The 17755-nt window shown below is 56.9% G+C and overlaps 2 protein-coding genes across 2 annotated transcripts in view; one reads left to right on the forward strand and one right to left on the reverse strand.

Annotated features, from left to right (window-relative positions):
- Nucleotides 1-339: 339 nt before the first annotated feature.
- On the forward strand, nucleotides 340-11464 carry LHX4 (LIM homeobox 4). Its single transcript, XM_074546393.1, has 6 exons — nucleotides 340-544; nucleotides 5616-5787; nucleotides 8633-8835; nucleotides 9002-9156; nucleotides 9642-9813; nucleotides 9904-11464. The coding sequence occupies exons 1-6, from the start codon at nucleotides 469-471 to the stop codon at nucleotides 10305-10307; spliced, it is 1182 nt and encodes a 393-aa protein (XP_074402494.1). The 5' UTR covers nucleotides 340-468; the 3' UTR covers nucleotides 10308-11464.
- A 2457-nt stretch (nucleotides 11465-13921) lies between these two features.
- Nucleotides 13922-17755, reverse strand: part of ACBD6 (acyl-CoA binding domain containing 6) — an 82640-nt gene continuing 78806 nt past the window's right edge. Inside the window, exon 8 of the mRNA XM_005490221.4 lies at nucleotides 13922-14499. Coding sequence (XP_005490278.1) covers nucleotides 14342-14499 — 158 coding nt within the window. The 3' untranslated portion in view covers nucleotides 13922-14341. The remainder of the gene's footprint in view (nucleotides 14500-17755) is intronic.

Consider the following 17755-nt stretch of genomic DNA (forward strand, 5'->3'; position numbering starts at 1 on the left):
TGGCTGCGGCTGTGCCGGGAACGGGGACTCCCCAGCGCCTTCCATGGAGCGGGAGCGGGTCCTGGAGCCCCGGGAGCGGAGCCCGCCCGCGGCCTTGGGCCCGTCCCTCTCTGTCCCTCTCTGTCCCTCTCTGTCCCCAAAGGCACCGCCGGCCCGGCCCCGCCCCTTCCCTGCAGGCCCCGCCCCCGCCGCACAAGCCCCGCCTCCTCGCCTCAGGCCCCGCCCCCGCTGGCGCGGAGCGGGCGCTGATTGGCTGCGGGGGGCCCGTCCCGCCCCCGCCCCCCTGCGGGCGGTGACGTCAGGCGCGCTCCCCGCAGGGGAATGAATGGGAGGCGGGCGGCACCGGCGGGCACCGGCACCGGGACACGGCACCGGAACACGGCACCTCCCGCCGCCGGGCTCCGCCGGCCCGGCCCGCGGCTCTCCCGCCCCTCTTCTCTCCCCTCCGCCGCCCCCCGGGCCAATAAAATGATGCAAAGCTCTGCGCTCGCCGCCGAAGGGGCTGTCAAGGGGCTTCCCGAGATCCTCGGTGTGCCGGTGCAACGTAAGGACGCTTTTCTCTTCTCCCTCCTTCGCTCCCTGCCGCAAAGGCGGCCCCGGGCCGGGGGGCAGCGCCCTGCGGGCAGACAGGTGCCTCCGCTCCCGTTCGCTCCCGTTCTGCACTTTCCGCTCGTTTTCCCCAGCGCGCAGCGCCGTTCACGGCCGCGAAAATGCGGAGGGTGCGGGCGGGAGAGCGGAGCCCCGGGGCGGGCGGGCAGCGGGCGGTGCGGGCCCGGCCCCGACGGGGGGGACGGCGCGGCTCCGGCTGTGCGGTGTGAGCGTGAATTCGAGCGTGAGTGTGAATATGAGTGTGAGTGTGAGTGAGTGTGCGGCCCCGGCCCCCGCCCGCCCCGCGCAGCGCACGACACCCGGCTGATATCGTTTATCGCGACAGGCGGCGGTGGGAAGGGGCCCAGGGCGGTGCGTGCGCGGCACCGGGATGGCACCGGGATGGTAGCGGGATGGCACCGGGATGCCGAGCCTGGCTGAGCGATGCCGCCGCACCCGCGTCCATCCAAAAATCCCCTGCGTGTCCCTGTGGGTGCTGCAGCCCTGCAGCCACAGGTGGCGCGTCCGTGGGGTGCGCGCAGGGCGGATGGAGCCCGTGGGGATGGAGCGCCCCGAGGGCATGCTGGAGCCGAGCTGTGGGTGACCCACGGGGGGTGTCTGTCACCGCTGTGGTTCTCACAGCGCCGAGCCCCGCATCCCGCGGGCACTGTGGATGCCCCCGTGGATCCCGGTGGGGTTCGGCCCTGCCCCGGTGCGCCCATGGGCTGCGGGCGGGGGGGGGAACCTCCTGCGCGGGAATTGCTGCTGTTGTTATTGTGATTTTTATTATTATTATTATTATTGTTATTATTATGGTTATTTCTCCCCGTTGCCGAGAGCGGGGCGTCGCCGCTCTCCCGGAATGGGGGGACCCCAGCGGGGCCAGCAGGGCGATGCTCGGCCCCCTCCCACAGCGGCACCGAGAAAGTTGCGGGGAGGGACCTGGGGCGGTGGAGCGGGGCGGGACAGCCCGGCCGGGGGGCTCGGGGGGCTCGGGGGTGCCCGCTCCGGGACAGGCTCCCCCCGCTCCGGGCCCCGGCCCCCCGGGAGGCTGGAATTCGTTTTCCGTGCGTTTTCCGGTGCTGCCTCTCGCCGCGGGCGCTGCCGCCGTTATCCCCCGGCTCGGTCCGGTCCCAGCTGCGGGAGGCTTGAACAGGAGGGCCCGTTCAGCCAATTCCACCGCAGCAGAGGGGAAGGAAAATCGCGGTCAGGGGCACAGAGCCGGGGCAGGAACAGGGACGGGGACACGCAGGGTCTGTCCCACCACCGTATCCCGAGCCAGGCCGGTTCTGGGTCGCTGGGTCACTTCTATGGCCTCGGAATCCCTTGGTTTAAGAGAAAAATGAGGTGCCCAAACCACCGTGGAGCTGCATTGCTCCAGAATAGCTCCCTGAGCTGGCCCTTCCCGGGACCACCAAACTCTCATGCCCATGACATTGTTATTATTGTACTGACTGATGGATAGCAAGAATTAGCAGGGAAGAATCCAACGAGATACTACTACTACTACTATTATTATTATTTTTTTTTTTTACTTTATAGCTATTATTATTATGAATATTGCTATTTGTATCTCTAGAAATGCTATTATTATTAACAATAATAATAATAATTAATATTGTACTTATTTATGCGCCAAAAAAAAATGGCAGAAAGAAAATAGATGAGGCTGGGCTGCTGGAAATCGTCCTCCTGTGGTTTTCCCGCTGCCCCAGGCTGAGCCCTGCGGCCGCTGCCAGCTCCCAGCCACCTGCTTTCATGTCGTGACAGATTTGGGGCCTGATCCTGCCTCAGTGACACAGAGCACGAAGGAAATTCTCCCTGGTCAGGGAACCCCTTTCCAAGGAGCCCCCAGCAGCACCTCGATATTTCACCGCGTGTGAGAGGAAAATCCGTGACATTTCAATTTTTAATCGCTATTAAATCACAGCTTTTCCTCTCCCTTTAGCCACCAGTTTATTTTAGCAGCGGCCGTGTCCTACAGCATCTCCTTCTGCAGGATTTTGGGGAGCCGAGCTGCCTCTCCCCCCCCCCGGCAGGCCTCGCTTCGCCTTGCAGACGGGATCGTTAAAAATAAAATTCCGAATATTATTTATGAATATTGTTTTGCAAATCTCACCGGAGCCCAAACTTGTGCCAAAGGCTGCGGGAACAGTGCCCGGCTGCCGGCAGGCTCGGGCCAAGGGGCTGGAGCGGGGCAGTGATTGATCGCCGCCGAGAAAGTCGTTTGCCCGCAGCACTGAAATGAATTGGAAGCTTTTTTACATGTGAAGGAACGAGCTTTCCTCCCGGCAGAAAGACTTTTGAAGGAATCCCGGACTGGCGCTTCCCTTGGGCTCGGTGCAGCCTCCGGTACCGGCGGCCCGGGCCCCTTTGGGCTCCGCTTTTCCCCGCATTCCCGGGCACCCTTGGGCTCCATCCCTGCCCCTGAGCGGAGCAGGACTGATCCCCAAATACCGGGGTTTTGTTAGTCCGGAGCAGAACTCATCCCCAGAGCCGGGATTTGTTAGTCCGGAGCGGGACTTGGCTGTTCGTGCCCCTCGGTGCCCGGTGCATCTCCCCCCGCTCCCCTTTGCGCTCTGGGGCATTACTGCAGCCCCCGGCCCGTTTGTTTCGTTCCAATCGATATTTCTCTAATTTTTCCCGTCGGGGAGGGGGGAATGGGGGGATGGAGCCGCCGCCGATAAATCACGGCAGCGTTGGGTGTCCGTGTGTGGGAGGGAGCGCGGGGAGGAGGCGGGGGGATTGCGGATCTGCCCACGGGCTTTGGTGGGATGCGGCCAAATCCCGCCCGGGATGCACATGTGCTGTGCCCTCCCTTTGGGGGCAGAGGGCACCCCCAAATTCCCCCCTGCCCCGGGGCGAGGTTGGCACCGAGGCCGCTGCATGGCCCCAGTGGTGCCCGGTGGAGAGGGGGCACCCCATGGCTGTGTCCCCCCAGGAGGAGCATCCAAAGCCCCTGTGCACACAAACTGGGAATGCTGGTGGGCAAAAGCAGCCTGGCAGCGCCTCCTTCCCGACGTACCGATTGTACCCATTAACTTTATTCCTGTTCTATAAAATAATTCAGGCAAAACGAGCGCGATAAAGGCGAGGCAGGGAGGCAGCTGCCTCTGTGGCAAAGCTCAAAGCAGGGGCTTGAATTTGAGATATTTTCTCTCTGCCGACCAGAGGGACATCTCCTGGTTCCCCTGGCAGTTCCTCCTTTTGTTATTGTTGATATTATTACTTTTGTCATTGTTATTATTTTATTATTATCATCCCGTGTTTGCACACAGACACCATTGCACACACAGGCACCTGTGCGTGGGGATGCCGTGGATCTACAGCAAAATTGGAAGGAAAATCGGTCTCCTCTTTAAAAAAAATCAGTTTTCTTTGGAGATTTGAAGGGAGATATCCTGTTCTCGGCTGCGGTTGTTTGCTTGTTGAAACTGAGCTGCGTCGCTGCTTTTAGGAAGGGGAAATCTCTTTGTTGGCTTTGCGAGAGTGTCGGACGGGTGCACGCAAACACACCCGTGTTTACAGAAATAATCATTTAGACACAAAACGCGGCTCCCGGAGATGCACACGCGTTTATGGAACGACCCAGAAGGATTTCAGGATTTCCTGGGGCCGGTGCCAGCGGCGTTCGCGCTGCTCCCAAGCGGGTCCCGCACACCCAGCCTGGAAATCCGTGCTGGAGGGAGGGCAGCGAAGCACCCCGGGGTTCCCAAGGCAAGAAGGGAAAGAGGGATCTCTAAAGCGGTAGAAACATTTATTTTTAATTTCTGGTGCGGTCAAGTGGTCAATTTCTGGTGCAGAAGCAGTGGCCGTGGTCTGAGGGGGATTGTCACTGTCCAGCTGGGCAGGGATGGGATCGGCTGCTCTCACATGAGGAACGTGGCAGGACCCCAAAGGATTTTGAGATAATGTTGTTCGAGGCTGGAACAATGTGAGATTTTCCTGTGCTTTTTCCTCCTTTCCCCGCTCTTTATTTCCTCCATTGCCCGTTCCTTCCTCTTCCCCCCGCCCTTCTTTTCTTTTTCCCTTATTTTTCTTCCTTTCCTTCCTCTTTCTTTCCCTTTTTCCTGTTTTTCTCTCCCATTCCCCTTTCTCTCCCTGCCCCCCTTTTCCTTTTTTTCTTTTCCTCCCCTGTACCATTCCTTTCCTCTCTTCCCTCACGTTTTTTTTTGTTTCTCTTTTTTGCTCTTCTTTTTCTTGTTTCTGCTTAATTTTCTCCTTCTTCCTGTTTCCTTTTTGAACCTTTCCTTCCTTTTCCTTTTTTTAAAAAAACATTTTTCCTTCTTTTGATTTTTTCCTTCTTAAATACTTCTCCTTTAAAAATATTTTCCTTTTTTATCTTCCTCGCTTTTTACCTATTTCACATCTCTTTTTTTTATCCCTTTAAAAAATCTTTTCGCTTTTTTATCTTCATCGCTTTTTATATATTTCTTATATTTTTTCCCTTTTTAAAATCCTTTTTCATTCTATACCTTTTTCCTTTTTTAAATAATAATTTACCATTTTGTAATTTTCATTTTTCTGTATATTTTTTCCTTTTTTTTTAGTTTTTTAATATACTTTTTCCTTTTTAAAATCTTTCTTTAAAAAAATGTTATTCTTTAAAAATTTTTCTGCTTGGTGTTTTTTTTTTTTTTGGTTGGTTGTTTGGTTGTTTTAATATTTTTTTTTTCTTTTAAAGCCTTTTTCTTTTTTATCTTTTTCCCCCAAAATCCATCTGTTTCTCTGTGTGTGAGTCAGTGGGGGCTACAAGCGCTGTCCCTGCTTGGTGGTTGTGCCATTCCAGAGGGGGGGAGAGGCATGCAGGGGAAAACACGGCCTGAAAAACGGGGTGAGGAAGGAAAAACCCCGTGTGCGTGTGTCTGATCCAGCCGGGATCGGCTGTCCCGGCGGATTTTGGCAAAGCTTTGCAGAAGGGGATGTGCGGGGATTTGAGGGGTGGCATCCCCAAAACCCCCCGGGATGTGGCCGGGCAGGGATTTGGGGTGGCTGACGCTGCTGTTCTCTCCATCCCCTCCGGGCAGAGATCCCGCAGTGCGCCGGCTGCAACCAGCACATCCTGGACAAGTTCATCCTCAAGGTGCTGGACCGCCACTGGCACAGCTCCTGCCTCAAGTGCGCCGACTGCCACATGCAGCTGGCCGAGCGCTGCTTCTCCCGGGCCGGCAGCGTCTACTGCAAGGAGGATTTCTTCAAGTGAGTAGCACTCCCCGAGGCAGCGCCTCCCTGCCCGCGCAGCCCAATTTTAGCATAATTTCTCCAAAAATCTTCATGCCGCTTGTTGGTGGTGTTGTGGCAATAAGGGGATGTCGGTGCTTTGCGGCCGCCGCCGGGTGGATGCTGTTGTTGGGATGTGCCCGTGGCAAAGCCCCGGATCTCGCTGGCGCTCCTGTCCCTGCCCCGTGCCGGTGTTCAGCCCCCGGGGTGACATCCTGGGGCCGATCCATGGCCCCGCTCGGAGCTAGAGGGCAGGAGAAACCCGCACAAGGCTCCGACAGCGACAGCGCTGCCTCTTCCCTTCCTCCCGAGTGCCTCCCTCGCCTCCTCGGGATCTGATGAATGATGCTGTGTCTCTCCCTTCACCTTTTACCTCTTTTTTTTTTTTTTTTTTGTTTTTTTTTTTGTTTTTTTGTTTTTAATATTTTTTTTGTTCCCATTAGCGTGAAACCCTTCTTTGATTGCCTTGGCAGCTGCCTCTGAGCCGTGCGATGCCCCAGCCTTGGCATTTCCCTGCTCTAGGACACAGGACAACCCGTTCCCCATTAAAAACGGACTTTGCCTTTAGGATGCTCCGGTCCCTGGCTGCCGGTGAATTTTGGGATTTTTCCCAAGGGATAGAGAAGGATTTTTGCTGGGGGTTGGATCCTGGTGCCTTTCAGGCCCTCGGGCACTAAAGCCACCCCTTGTGCCGTCACCTCCCGCTCCGGACCAGCCACACCGGCTGTCCCCACCACCCCACAGCACAACCCTAAAGCCATTCCGGTCCGTCCCTAGACAGGACTCGCCTGCCTTGCCATCCCCAGGCTCTCCCAGATCCTCAGCAGGCATCAGGAGCAAAGATGCAGCTCGGATTTCTCCTTCCCGGAGACGGTCAGAGCGGCCACTCCAGCCCGGGTAATAACACTTCACTTCTGATATTTTCCAGCCTATTAATCTCCGAGTCGTTTAAATAGTCGCCCAAAAGGTGCGGGTAATCAATGTTAATTGGAGTTGAAAGATCAGCGACTTTCTCAGATGAGGTCCTGCCTGGATTATTTGGTGCCAATCAATAGCAGCGCCGCGCTCGCACCTCACCTTTCCTTAACCGCGCATTGATCTGGGGCTGGGGAACCTGCAGGGCACGGGAGGATTTCAGCCCAACTTCGGAGGCGCTTGGCAATGCAGGAGCTGCTTTGGAAAGGATCAGATCGATTTTTGATTTTTTTTTTTTTGTCTTTTTTTTTCCTTCCCCCAAATTGCAGCTCTGGGTCCTTGGCTCTGTCCCGGGTGCTGTGTCCCCAGATGATGTGGGAGCACCCCGGGGTGTGGGGACAGTTGTTAAAATGGCTTTTACAGGTGAATTGGCAGGGGATGGAGATGACAGAGGGGGCACCAGCTCAGCCTTGGGAGCAGAAAAGCATCCCCTGTCCATCCTATCCCTCTCTCACTCCTGCTTTCCTCCTTCCCTCCATTCCCATCCTTCTACCCTCCATTCCCACCCTCCTTCCTCCCCTCCATTCCCACCCCGCCTCCCTTTATCCTCCATTCCATCCTTCCCTCATCCCTCCCTCCCTCTCTCCTGTCCATCTCCTCTCCACCCCTCTCCCTCTCTCCCCCTTCCTCTCCCACCTTCCCTCCCCTCTGACTCCGGGAGAGCTGAGGTGTCCCCAGCGGATGTCCAGACACTCTCCCTTTAGGATACAAGCCCAGAAAATGACACAAACCAGGTTTTCCCTTCTCACCTTCTGCTTCCAGCACCCCAAAATCCTGCTGGCACCACCCGTGCCCATACCTGCCACCCATCCCTGGTGACACCTGCGTGGCTCAGGGACAGCCTCAGAGTCCCAGCCGTGGTGGCTGTGCCCTGGATTTCCAGCGGGGATGAGCAGCCATGGGGCTCGAGGGTGATTTTTGGAGCTGCTCAGGCCTCGGGGGACAGCCAGAGGTGCCTGGAGTGGCTGCACTCCCAAATGTCACTGCCTGTCCCCGCAGCCTCGGGCTGGGCCAGAGGGATTGAGGCGCTCGGGGCGCTCCTGTTCCTGCTCCTTCAAAGCAGGCAGGGCAGTTTTATTCTGAGCTTTGTCACCTGGATGCTCTGTGGGTCCTCAGGGCTGCTCTGGGGAGCGGGGGAGACCTCACAGAGCCCTGTGGAGCCAGTGGGAGGGGGGGATCTGCCCCAGCTCAGTCCCACAGCGTCTGTTACCAAAAACACCCGTGCAACATCCACTGACTTTTGGCTTCCTCCTCAAGGCACGAGTCACCCTTCATTCAGTGAATTCCCCTCTTGCACACTTCCTGCAGTATTCTTGCACACTCACATTCACTGCATGAGCCTTCCCCACTCCCTGCGTGTCCTGTGCCATCCTTGCACATTTCTTTCACGCTTCTCACACCCTCCTTGCACCGTGCTCCTTCCACGCTTCTTTTCCCACTCTCACCCGCACCTTGCACCCTGCAGCCGAGCTGGCAGCTCTGCTCTGCCCCACCCCACCCCACGCCCCTGCCAGGCCATCGTTGTGGTGTAAGATCCCCATCATTCCGCATTAATCTGGGATTCATCATGCCAGCGGGGCGGCGTAATTAATTTATTTGGTATTAATGTGGATGAAATATGTACTGTCCTTGCAGGGGAAAAAAACCAGGCAGCCTATAAGCATTAGTTAAAAGAATCATTAAAATCAAACCTTGCTGGGCTCCATTAGGCCGCTCTCTCGCTCTGAGGAAGATAAACCCCCGCCGTGTGAAGTGTCACGCATAATAAGGTTGATCGCTGGTTTCAACTCTGCCCATCCCCAAACCCCACCGGGCCGGGGGGTTCAGGGTCTCCCTGTTCCCCCCGCAGGCGTTTCGGGACCAAATGCACGGCGTGCCAGCAGGGCATCCCCCCGACCCAGGTGGTGCGCAAGGCCCAGGACTTCGTGTACCACCTGCACTGCTTCGCCTGCATCATCTGCAGCCGCCAACTGGCCACGGGCGACGAGTTCTACCTGATGGAGGACGGCCGGCTGGTCTGCAAGGAGGACTACGAGACGGCCAAGCAGAACGGTAGGCACCCCGAAAGGGCTGCCAGGGGCGCGGCGCGCTCGGGGGCTCCGTGCCCGCTGGGTGACCCGCGGCAAGCGGCGCTGCGGGCTCGGGGCGGCCGCTTTTGGGGAGGTTTTCCCCAGGATCTGCTGCTGCTCGGGGCTGCTACCGGCTCCTTGGCTTGCAGATGACTCCGAGGCGGGCGCGAAGCGGCCCCGGACCACGATCACGGCCAAGCAGCTGGAGACGCTGAAGAACGCCTACAAAAACTCCCCCAAGCCCGCCCGCCATGTGCGGGAGCAGCTCTCCTCCGAGACGGGGCTGGACATGAGGGTCGTGCAGGTGAGGCCGCGGTGCCCCTCTCACCCTGCCCCGAGAGAGGGGCCATGCAGCCTCTGGAGGCTGAGTTTAGGGGGTGCAGGGGTCACAGGGGCATTGGGGCGCCTGGAAGCCGGGCTGCAGGAGTTTAGGATGCTGGATTGCATGGGGATGTGGGAGCTAGGAGGTTGGCATGCAGGTTTGCAGCGTTCAGGAATGCTGGGTTGCATGGGGGTGTGGGAGCTGGCATACCGGGATGTTGGTGTGCCAGGATGCTGGGATGCAGGGATGCAGGGGTGCTAGCATGGATGTAGGGGTGCCGGGATGCATGTAGGGGTACTGGGATGGATACAGGGGTTCTGGCATGTAAGGGGTGCCAGGATGATGGAGCACTGGGTTTCACGGGTGCTGGGCTGCAGAGGCGCTGGATCGCGGGGCTGCTGCCATGCAGGACCGCCAGGGTGGCGGGGCGGCCGCGGTGCCACCGATGTGCCCATTGCCCGCCGCAGGTGTGGTTCCAGAACCGGCGGGCCAAGGAGAAGCGGCTCAAGAAGGACGCGGGGCGGCATCGCTGGGGGCAGTTCTACAAGAGCGTGAAGCGAAGCCGCGGGGGAGCGAAGGTGGACAAGGAGAGCTCGGCCGAGGATTGCGGCGTCAGCGACAGCGAGCTGAGCTTCCGCGGTGAGCGCGGCGCCCGAGCGGGCCCGGGGGGACGCGGGGCCGCCCCCGGCGCTCACCGCCCGCCTCCGCTCTCCTTCCTGTCCCCGGCAGACGAGCAGATCCTCTCCGAGCTCGGCCACAACAACAGCAGCAGCAGGGTTTACGGCTCCGTGGGGGACGTGGCGGGCGGACAGTTGCTCAACGGCGGCTTCTCCATGGAGGGCACGGGACAGACGTACCAGGACTTGCGGGACGGGAGCCCCTACGGCCTCCCGCAGTCGCCGTCCTCCATCTCGTCGCTGCCGGCGCACGGGCCCTTGCTCAACGGGCTGGACTACGCCCTGGACGGCGGGCTGGGGCTGGCGCCCGGCGCGCAGGGGGTGAGTCACACGCTGCGGGCCATGGCCGGGGGGGGCCCCACCTCCGACATCTCCACGGGCAGCAGCGTGGGGTACCCAGACTTTCCCACCAGCCCGGCCTCCTGGCTGGACGACATGGATCACCCTCCCTTCTAAGCGCTGCTCGCCCCCGCCCCGGCCCCCCGCGCTCCCCCGGCCCGCAAGCAGCACCGAGGGCACCGCCGGCGGCTGAGCTTCCTGCCCGGGAGATCCCGAGGGAATCGGCCCTGCAGGGCTGCAGGGAGGGGGGACAGCGCGGCCGGGGCGGGGGATGCACGGATGCCTTTGGGTGTAAGCACAAGAGAGGACCCGGCCGCGGCGGGGCCGGCGGGAGGGAGAGAAGAACACTCGGGGGTGGCAGAGCCCATCCCGGCCCCGCGGAGCCCCGCAGCCCTGCCGAGCACCGCTGCTGTTCTCCAGAGTTATTTTTCCATATGGTGTTGAAACGCAGCTCGGCGCTGCCCGGAGCCTCCGCGGACAGAGAAGTCTATATTGTAGAAGGGTTTATTTTGCCGGGGGCATTGCCCAGGGGCCATCCTGCCTGCTCCTGGCCCAGCGGCACTGATTTATCCCCGGGCACGCAGGAGCGTCGCTGCTTTGTACCATGGTCACACGAGGGGAAGGAATAAAAACAAATCGCCTCCATCCCGGGATGCCCGCTGGCCAGGCTGTGCCAAGGCAGGGCCAGCCGGGATTGCCTGGGGCTGGCACCGGCACAGCAGCCACTGCAGGGGTGGGTGAGAGAGGTGGGCAACCTTTGCTATGAGGGCATTGCAAAAAATTTCCTCCCATCTATGGGGGAACAGGAATTTTGTCAGCTGCAGAAGCCCTGCGTGGTGGTGGGAAGGGGAGATGGGGCTGTGAGATGCTCCTGGTGTGAGTCACCCTCCTCGTTTGGTGCCGTGGGTCTGGTGACACTGAAGGGGGAGTGCAGGCAGCCAGGGAGGATCCCGGCGGCTCTGGCACATCCCACCAGCCCCACGGGGTCTGCTCCTGGCCAGGCTCACTCAGCACCAGCCCTTGCTCAAAGCCACATGCCCATGTCTCCCAGCACAGCCACAGCCCCTGCCCTCAGACATTCAGCCCCACGGATAAGATCCAGCCCCACACTCTCTGCCCAGCTCTGCCCCAGCCCCACAGGGATGCCCTCGCCATGGCGTCCCTGTGCCCTCCCTATCTCTGGGGTGATGCTGATGATCCCAGGCTGCCCTTCGGGGAGGGCTGGGGGTGGATCCAGTTAGTCCAGGCTCCTTCCAGAGCTGTGCAGGCTGCAGAAGCAGAGGGAAAAATACTAAAAAAAAAAAAAAAAAAAAAAAGAAAAAAAAAAAAAAGAAAAGCCACACGAGAAAGCACATCACTGGTCTGTCCTTGTCCTTCCTTGCTCCCCCAGCTGGGTGCCTTGGTGCTGCAGGAGCTGCCCCAGCTGCATCCACGTGCCTCCCCCTCCCCAGCCTTGGGTGCTGCTTCGTGCCAAGCTCCGGCCCTGGTGGGGAGGGGGACGGGGCAGAGCTGTGCCTGCTGCTCCCATCCCCTTCAACAAGGCCAAATGCCTCCTCCCCTCGCTGTGTAAATTTTGTACAGTTCCAGAAAGTGAGAGTCTTCTTTCCTGGGGGAATAAAAAGGAAAAAAAAAAAAAACCAACAAAAAGAATAATAATAAAAAATTTTAAAGAATAAAACCTTATTTATTGCCATGTCTTGGGGGAGAAATGATCCCCCCAAATTGCCCCCGGATTCGGGCCCAGGGCGTTGCTTTTGTACCCTGCCTCAGTGTGTTGGCATGAGATGTGTACAGTCACCCCCTCGCCGTGAGGGAAAGCGATGGCAAATAAACTCGGGATGCTTTTTAGCAGCTGCTGTCTTGGGATTTTCTGTCTTTGGGATTTTCTTCCCCAGTGGGAGGGCAGTGCTCACCACTGGCATCGCCTGCTCTGGCGCTGTTTGCTCTTCAGGGTCAGCATTGCCAGCTCGTGTCTGGGTGGTGGCACTGACATCCCTGGGGGATGGAACGAGTGGCACTGGTCATCGTGTCCTGGTTTTTGCTGGGTGGGAATCTCCATGGCAGCCAAGGTGGCACAGCTCCTCTGCCCCTGGCAGCAGTGACAGTGCCTGGCTGTGCCACCACAGCATTCAGCGGGCACAGGTGAGATGGAAGGGCCGTGCCAGGCAGGAGGGGCAGAGGGCTCCAAGCCCCTCCATGGGCACCTGTGTGTTGGCTTTCTGCATTTTAATCATTTTAACATTTAATGCTTCTCAATTAAAGTGATTTCCTGGAGTAGATGCCAAGCTTAGGGCGAATGCACATTAACCACTTTCTGTATGGGTAGTTAAAGGCACCAAGGGATTTAACAGCAATCTGCAAGGCTGCTGGGGGAAAGGTTTGGCTGAATAAAGCAGATTATAAACAATAATATATGTCTTTCTCTCCTCCCCCCCACCCCCACCCCTGCTTTCTTTTTTTTTTGGAAAGGCTCCAACCTCACAAACAGACCTAAAGTGCTATAAACATCTCCAGGGCTGAGCGCTCGGCCCCAAATGTGCTCTCTGAAAGCACCAGCACCGTGGCTGCTGCTTTTCATCCCGGCTTTAACAGAGATTTTTTATTGCCCAGTGTGTCCATCAAGGCAGGCAGTGGCTGTGCATTACTACCCTGCAGAGAGGTGGCCTTGCTTGTCCCCAACCTTGGTGCCACCAAAGTCAGTGTAACCCAGAATGGGGGTTGGCATCCTTGCTTCATCTGCATCCGGGTGGAAAAGCTGCCAGCCTGCAGCTGCCCTGGGTAGGCCCAAGGGGAGGAGAAGCCATAGGGGGGGGTCTTGCTTAATATGAAGTTATTGGGAAATAACCTGCCCAAGCCATTTTGTGCCCAGCATGGAGCCTGTGCTGTGTGTGGTGTGGTGGAGCCAGCACAGTGATTTTGTCATTGTCAGCAAACGCTGGCAGGAGCCACAGACACTGTGAGGGGCCAAAGCCACGTGTGCCCAGCCACTCCTTAGCCAAGGGAATGTTCCCAGTTATGTTCCTGAGGCTGGATGTGCTGCAGAACCCGATGGGCAAGCAGCTTCCTGTCACACCATGGAGATTTCCTCTGCTCCCCCCAGGCTGTGAATCTTGTCTGGGAAAAGCAAACTCATGGCAATATCCCACAGGGAAACCATGGGCTCCTCAGTCACACCCAGAGCAGCAGCCTCCTCCCACAGCACGAACCCACCCCTGGCGGCTCTGTGGGCCCAGCTGGGATGCTGAGGGCAGCACCAAACCCCAGATCATCCCACACCCACTCAGCCATGGTCACAGCCACATTCTTCTTCTTTTCAGGGTACTTGACCAGCTGAGAAGATCATGAAGTGTCCCAGAGGGGTGACAGGGTGGGTGCAGGTTTTTCTGTGCTCAGCTCTTACCAGATCTCAGCCCTGGAGGAGCCGTTCCAGGGATGGACACACACCAGGAGCTGCTGGGGTGGTGTTTAAAGCCATTCAATTCAGCAAAGGGATAAAAGTGCTATCAGCTTGGAGAGGCTGATTAGCATCATGTGTTATGTGAGAACCAGAGGGACAGACAGACAGACACCTGTATGACCCTGCTGTCTTTGCAGCTCTCCCTCCCCACGACAAGAGCTCCAGCAGAACTTCCCAAGGGTTATGGGAAGCATTGAGCTGCCTCCCATTTTTACGGCTTCCAAGTCACCCTCTGCAAACAAAAAAACCCAAAACCAAGCAAACACATCGAGGCTTGATCCCAACACTGTGCTTTTATTTATATGATTTATTTGGACCCAGGGAAAAAAAAACCCAAAACAAACAAAACAAAATTCAGCTTGAACGGGAGAATGCATCTCACCTGGCCCTGCATCCCCAGGGAGGAGCCGACAGGTCAGCCCAGCTGCTCTGGTGAGACAGCCCATACAGTACTCGTGTTTGATACATTAAAATAACACTTGGGGCCTCCTCCAGGCCCTCTCCCCTGTCCCTCCCCCCTCAAATACTGCTGAAGGTCAGAGCCTGCCAAGCTCTGATGCCACCCTGCTCAGGGCATGCGCTTGCAGAGCCCAGCCAGACCCTGTGCTTTAACGGGAACCCCCGAGGTGTCTGGGGAGGGCAGCAGGGAGGGGACAAGGGGCGTTTATTGCAGAGCACCTCTGTGCCCCGGGGCTCAGGGCTGGCCGGGGCCGTGCTGCTGCTGCAGAGCCCGGGTGATGGCTTTGGAGTCCGTCACCTCCTCGGGCAGGCAGCCCTCCTGGTCCCGCAGCCCCGGGTCGGCCCCCGCCTGCAGCAGCAGCTCCACGATGTCCAGGAACTCGCAGGTGGCAGCTGGGGAGGGAAAAGGGAAGGGTTAGTGCGGGGATGGGCGTTTCTGGAGCGCTGGCTGTAGCTGGAGGCAGGAAACGCCGGCTCAGCAGAGCACATGGCAGGGCAGAGCTCAGAACACAAAGTATCGCTGTGGATCCAGCAGTGCAAAAAAAAAGAGAAAGGACAGAGTGAGAGCGATGCAAAAGCAGCAGTCCTGAGTGGTGCAAGCAGCACCCAGAGCCTGCAGTCCAGTCAGAGGTGCTGGCAGCTGAGGGATCTGCAGGGCATCACCTGGGACAGCTTGGCTAAGGCTCATTCCCACCCAGGACTGGCCACTGAGCCTGGGAAGGGCCCCAGAGTGCTACTGCAGCACTGCAGGGACCCCAAAGTGCCACCTGGGAAAGCATTCCCTGCCTGCCTTTGTACCCAGAACTTATAAAGCATTCACCATCTATAATGGATCTGTACCCTCACCTGCCTCCTGCACCTCCCAGGGAGCAGGCAGCACATCCCAGGCACTGCCTCACTCCTGGCTTTTGTCCATGCCTTCTCTCTGCACAAAATTCAGATGGTCCACAGCTGCTGGCCACCACTTCCTGGAGCACCAGCTCCAGGTGACTGTGCCCATGGCCTGGGACAGCTGTTAATTCAAGCACACATTTTATTCCCCACACCTCTACTGGTAACTTTTTTCATCCCTCATTTTCTCTAAGATAGAGTCAAGTTCGACCTGAACTCTTCTCTAGCCTAGGACGTCCTACCTAAGGATGCTAAAAGAAAAAGAACCAGGAAAATCAGGAAAACTCCTAACACTGAAGAGCTGGACTTGGCTGACATCAGCAGAAGTCCCAGACCCTGGATTTTCCTTTCAGCCTGTGCAACTCAGACCCTAGTAAAGCCAAAACCTGCCTTACAAGGCCATGAAGCTGGCAGCTTCCTCTTGCATTGGTAGCAATTGGTTTTAATCATATTTTGGGTGTTTTTATAGAGCAACCGACTGACTCCTTTAGTAATTAGAGTGTCTTTTGCATTACTCTGCAGTCTTCTACTGATCCAAAAGGACAAGCAGTAATGTCTCATTAAAATAAATTCAGTGTGTGATTGGAGTTTATATTGAAAGGATAAAAAAGGGGAAACGGTGAGGAAGCAGGTGGGGGTGTGGGTGAGGCTGAGCTGAAGGGGGGCACATCCCTGTGCAGATAACAGACTTCCAGAGGTGCCAAGGAAGGTCTGGTGGCAGCTTCTGGGCACGGGGAGCTGGTCCCCACAGGAAAAGGTGGCTTCCTTGTCTGGTGCCACGTCCTTGAGCAGGCTGGGGACATCCCTGGGGACGAGCACAGCTGCTGGATTTATCACACCCTGGGACCCTCGATTTGTCAAGGGCCAGAGCGGCAGCCCTGACAGTGGCACGGGTGAAGATGAATTTCCATTCAGCGCAGTTCGCCTCCCGACTCCATTAATCCTCAGGGTTCGGATGATGAATTTTTTTTTTTTTTTTTTATTATTTATTTCCCCTCCAGCGTCCCCTCCCACTGCCCTGCCCGGCGCAGCCGGAGCCGAACAGATGGTGCTTTGCAGGGAAGCCGGGGTGCCCAGGAGGATACGGAGCCTGCCCACTGCACAGCCACGTGGCCACCGCTGCTGGAGAAGCCTTGATTTCCTCAGGGAGAGGCGGCAGCGATGATTTCAGTGTGTCCAGGGATGGATGGATGGATGGATGGATGGATGGATGGATGGATGGAGAGGAGCCGGGCGGAAGGGGCTGCCCAGCACCGAGCACACAGCCACGGGCTCGGGCTGCAGCCGTGGCTCCCCCGGTGGCCTCCGCTTAACCCCCGATTAAAGGCGGGGTCAGCGGCCATCGGAAGGAGCCGGGATTTATCACCCCCAGCAGGATGCGCTTTGACACCGGCTGCAATCAGGAGAGCTGTCACCACAAGGACAGCTGTCAGGCCACGCTGCCGGCTCATAAAAAGGGATGCAGACACCCTAAAAGCAGGGGCTGCCTTGCTGATGGGAGTTAACCCTTCCCTGGACTCGGTGAACAGCCTCCAGCAGTGCCTTGTGAAGGCAACGCTCTGCTCAGAGCTGGTGTCCGTCCATAGCAGCTCTCCTGCCTCCCCACTGCAATTAATGACTCAGTTGTGAAGTGCTGACCAAAATGGGACTGGGAGGTGACAGTGAGTTCCAGTTTCAGGCCAACAGCCACTTGAATCCAACCCAGTCACCCATTTAAGAAGCTGTTTCCAAGCTCGGGGTGATTTATGGCCAGATCAGCAAGAAAGGGAATGAGGATGTCCTGGGGACCCATAGGAACACCAGGCCTGTGTGCCAGCAACCCAGAGAGGCTTCCCAAAGATGATATACATAATATATCATGTAATACTCAAGGGGAATCAAACATTTCAATACTTCACAAACATTTGGGAAGAAAATCCTGGGAAACTGTAGTTATTGAAACACCTGAGCTGGAAGGGTAGATCAGAGAAATAATTTCTGAAATAATGTTCATTATATCACTTATGTTTGCTTGTGTTGAACAACCTGCCTCAGTCCCCAGCCAGAGGGATCCATCTGCATGGAACTGAAACTCAGGTGGTGCATCCACCTTTTCCCTTCACATACCCTCTTGCTTGCCAGAAGCAAGTGCTCTTGGATAACTTACACACGTGCTATGCTTTTGCACAATCTACTGTGAATCTCTCAGGAGTTGGAAAAGCATCTTCTCAGGAGAGAGAATGCCCAAACTGTGGAATGGCTTAGGTGGAGAAAGAGGCAATGTGTCATTTTAAATGCTGTCCATCTGTGGACAATGCTGTGCTAAGCAACAGATTCACCATTCCAGTCACAGCGACAGGAATTTGAAAAATGGAGTATCCTACAGGAAAGGTCCCACAGGGAGAAATCACACATTATTGTAACTGCAGTCTTGGTTCAGGGACCCTGGAATCTGGGAGCTCAGCTCCAGATCCAAATGCTGTGCCTTGGACTGATGTCTGCAAAGCAATTTTGCTATTCTGCTAATGTCCTTGTGGAGAGATCAAGAAGAGAGAGAAAGACACAAACACTTCAGAATGACAAGTATGCTCTTAATTACCGTGACAGGCATCAAGAGAGAGTACAAGACAATAACTGGCTATGTCTTAATTTTGGGAAAGAGATTAGGATCCAGATTAAATTGATACTTTTTTCCTATTCCCCGCACATCAGCACCACACACATCACTTCAGTCTCTGCTTTTCTCATTTGGAGATAGAACAATCTTTCAATTAAATCA

Source organism: Zonotrichia albicollis, chromosome 8, assembly GCF_047830755.1.
Source record: "Zonotrichia albicollis isolate bZonAlb1 chromosome 8, bZonAlb1.hap1, whole genome shotgun sequence".
Lineage (NCBI taxonomy): Eukaryota > Metazoa > Chordata > Aves > Passeriformes > Passerellidae > Zonotrichia > Zonotrichia albicollis.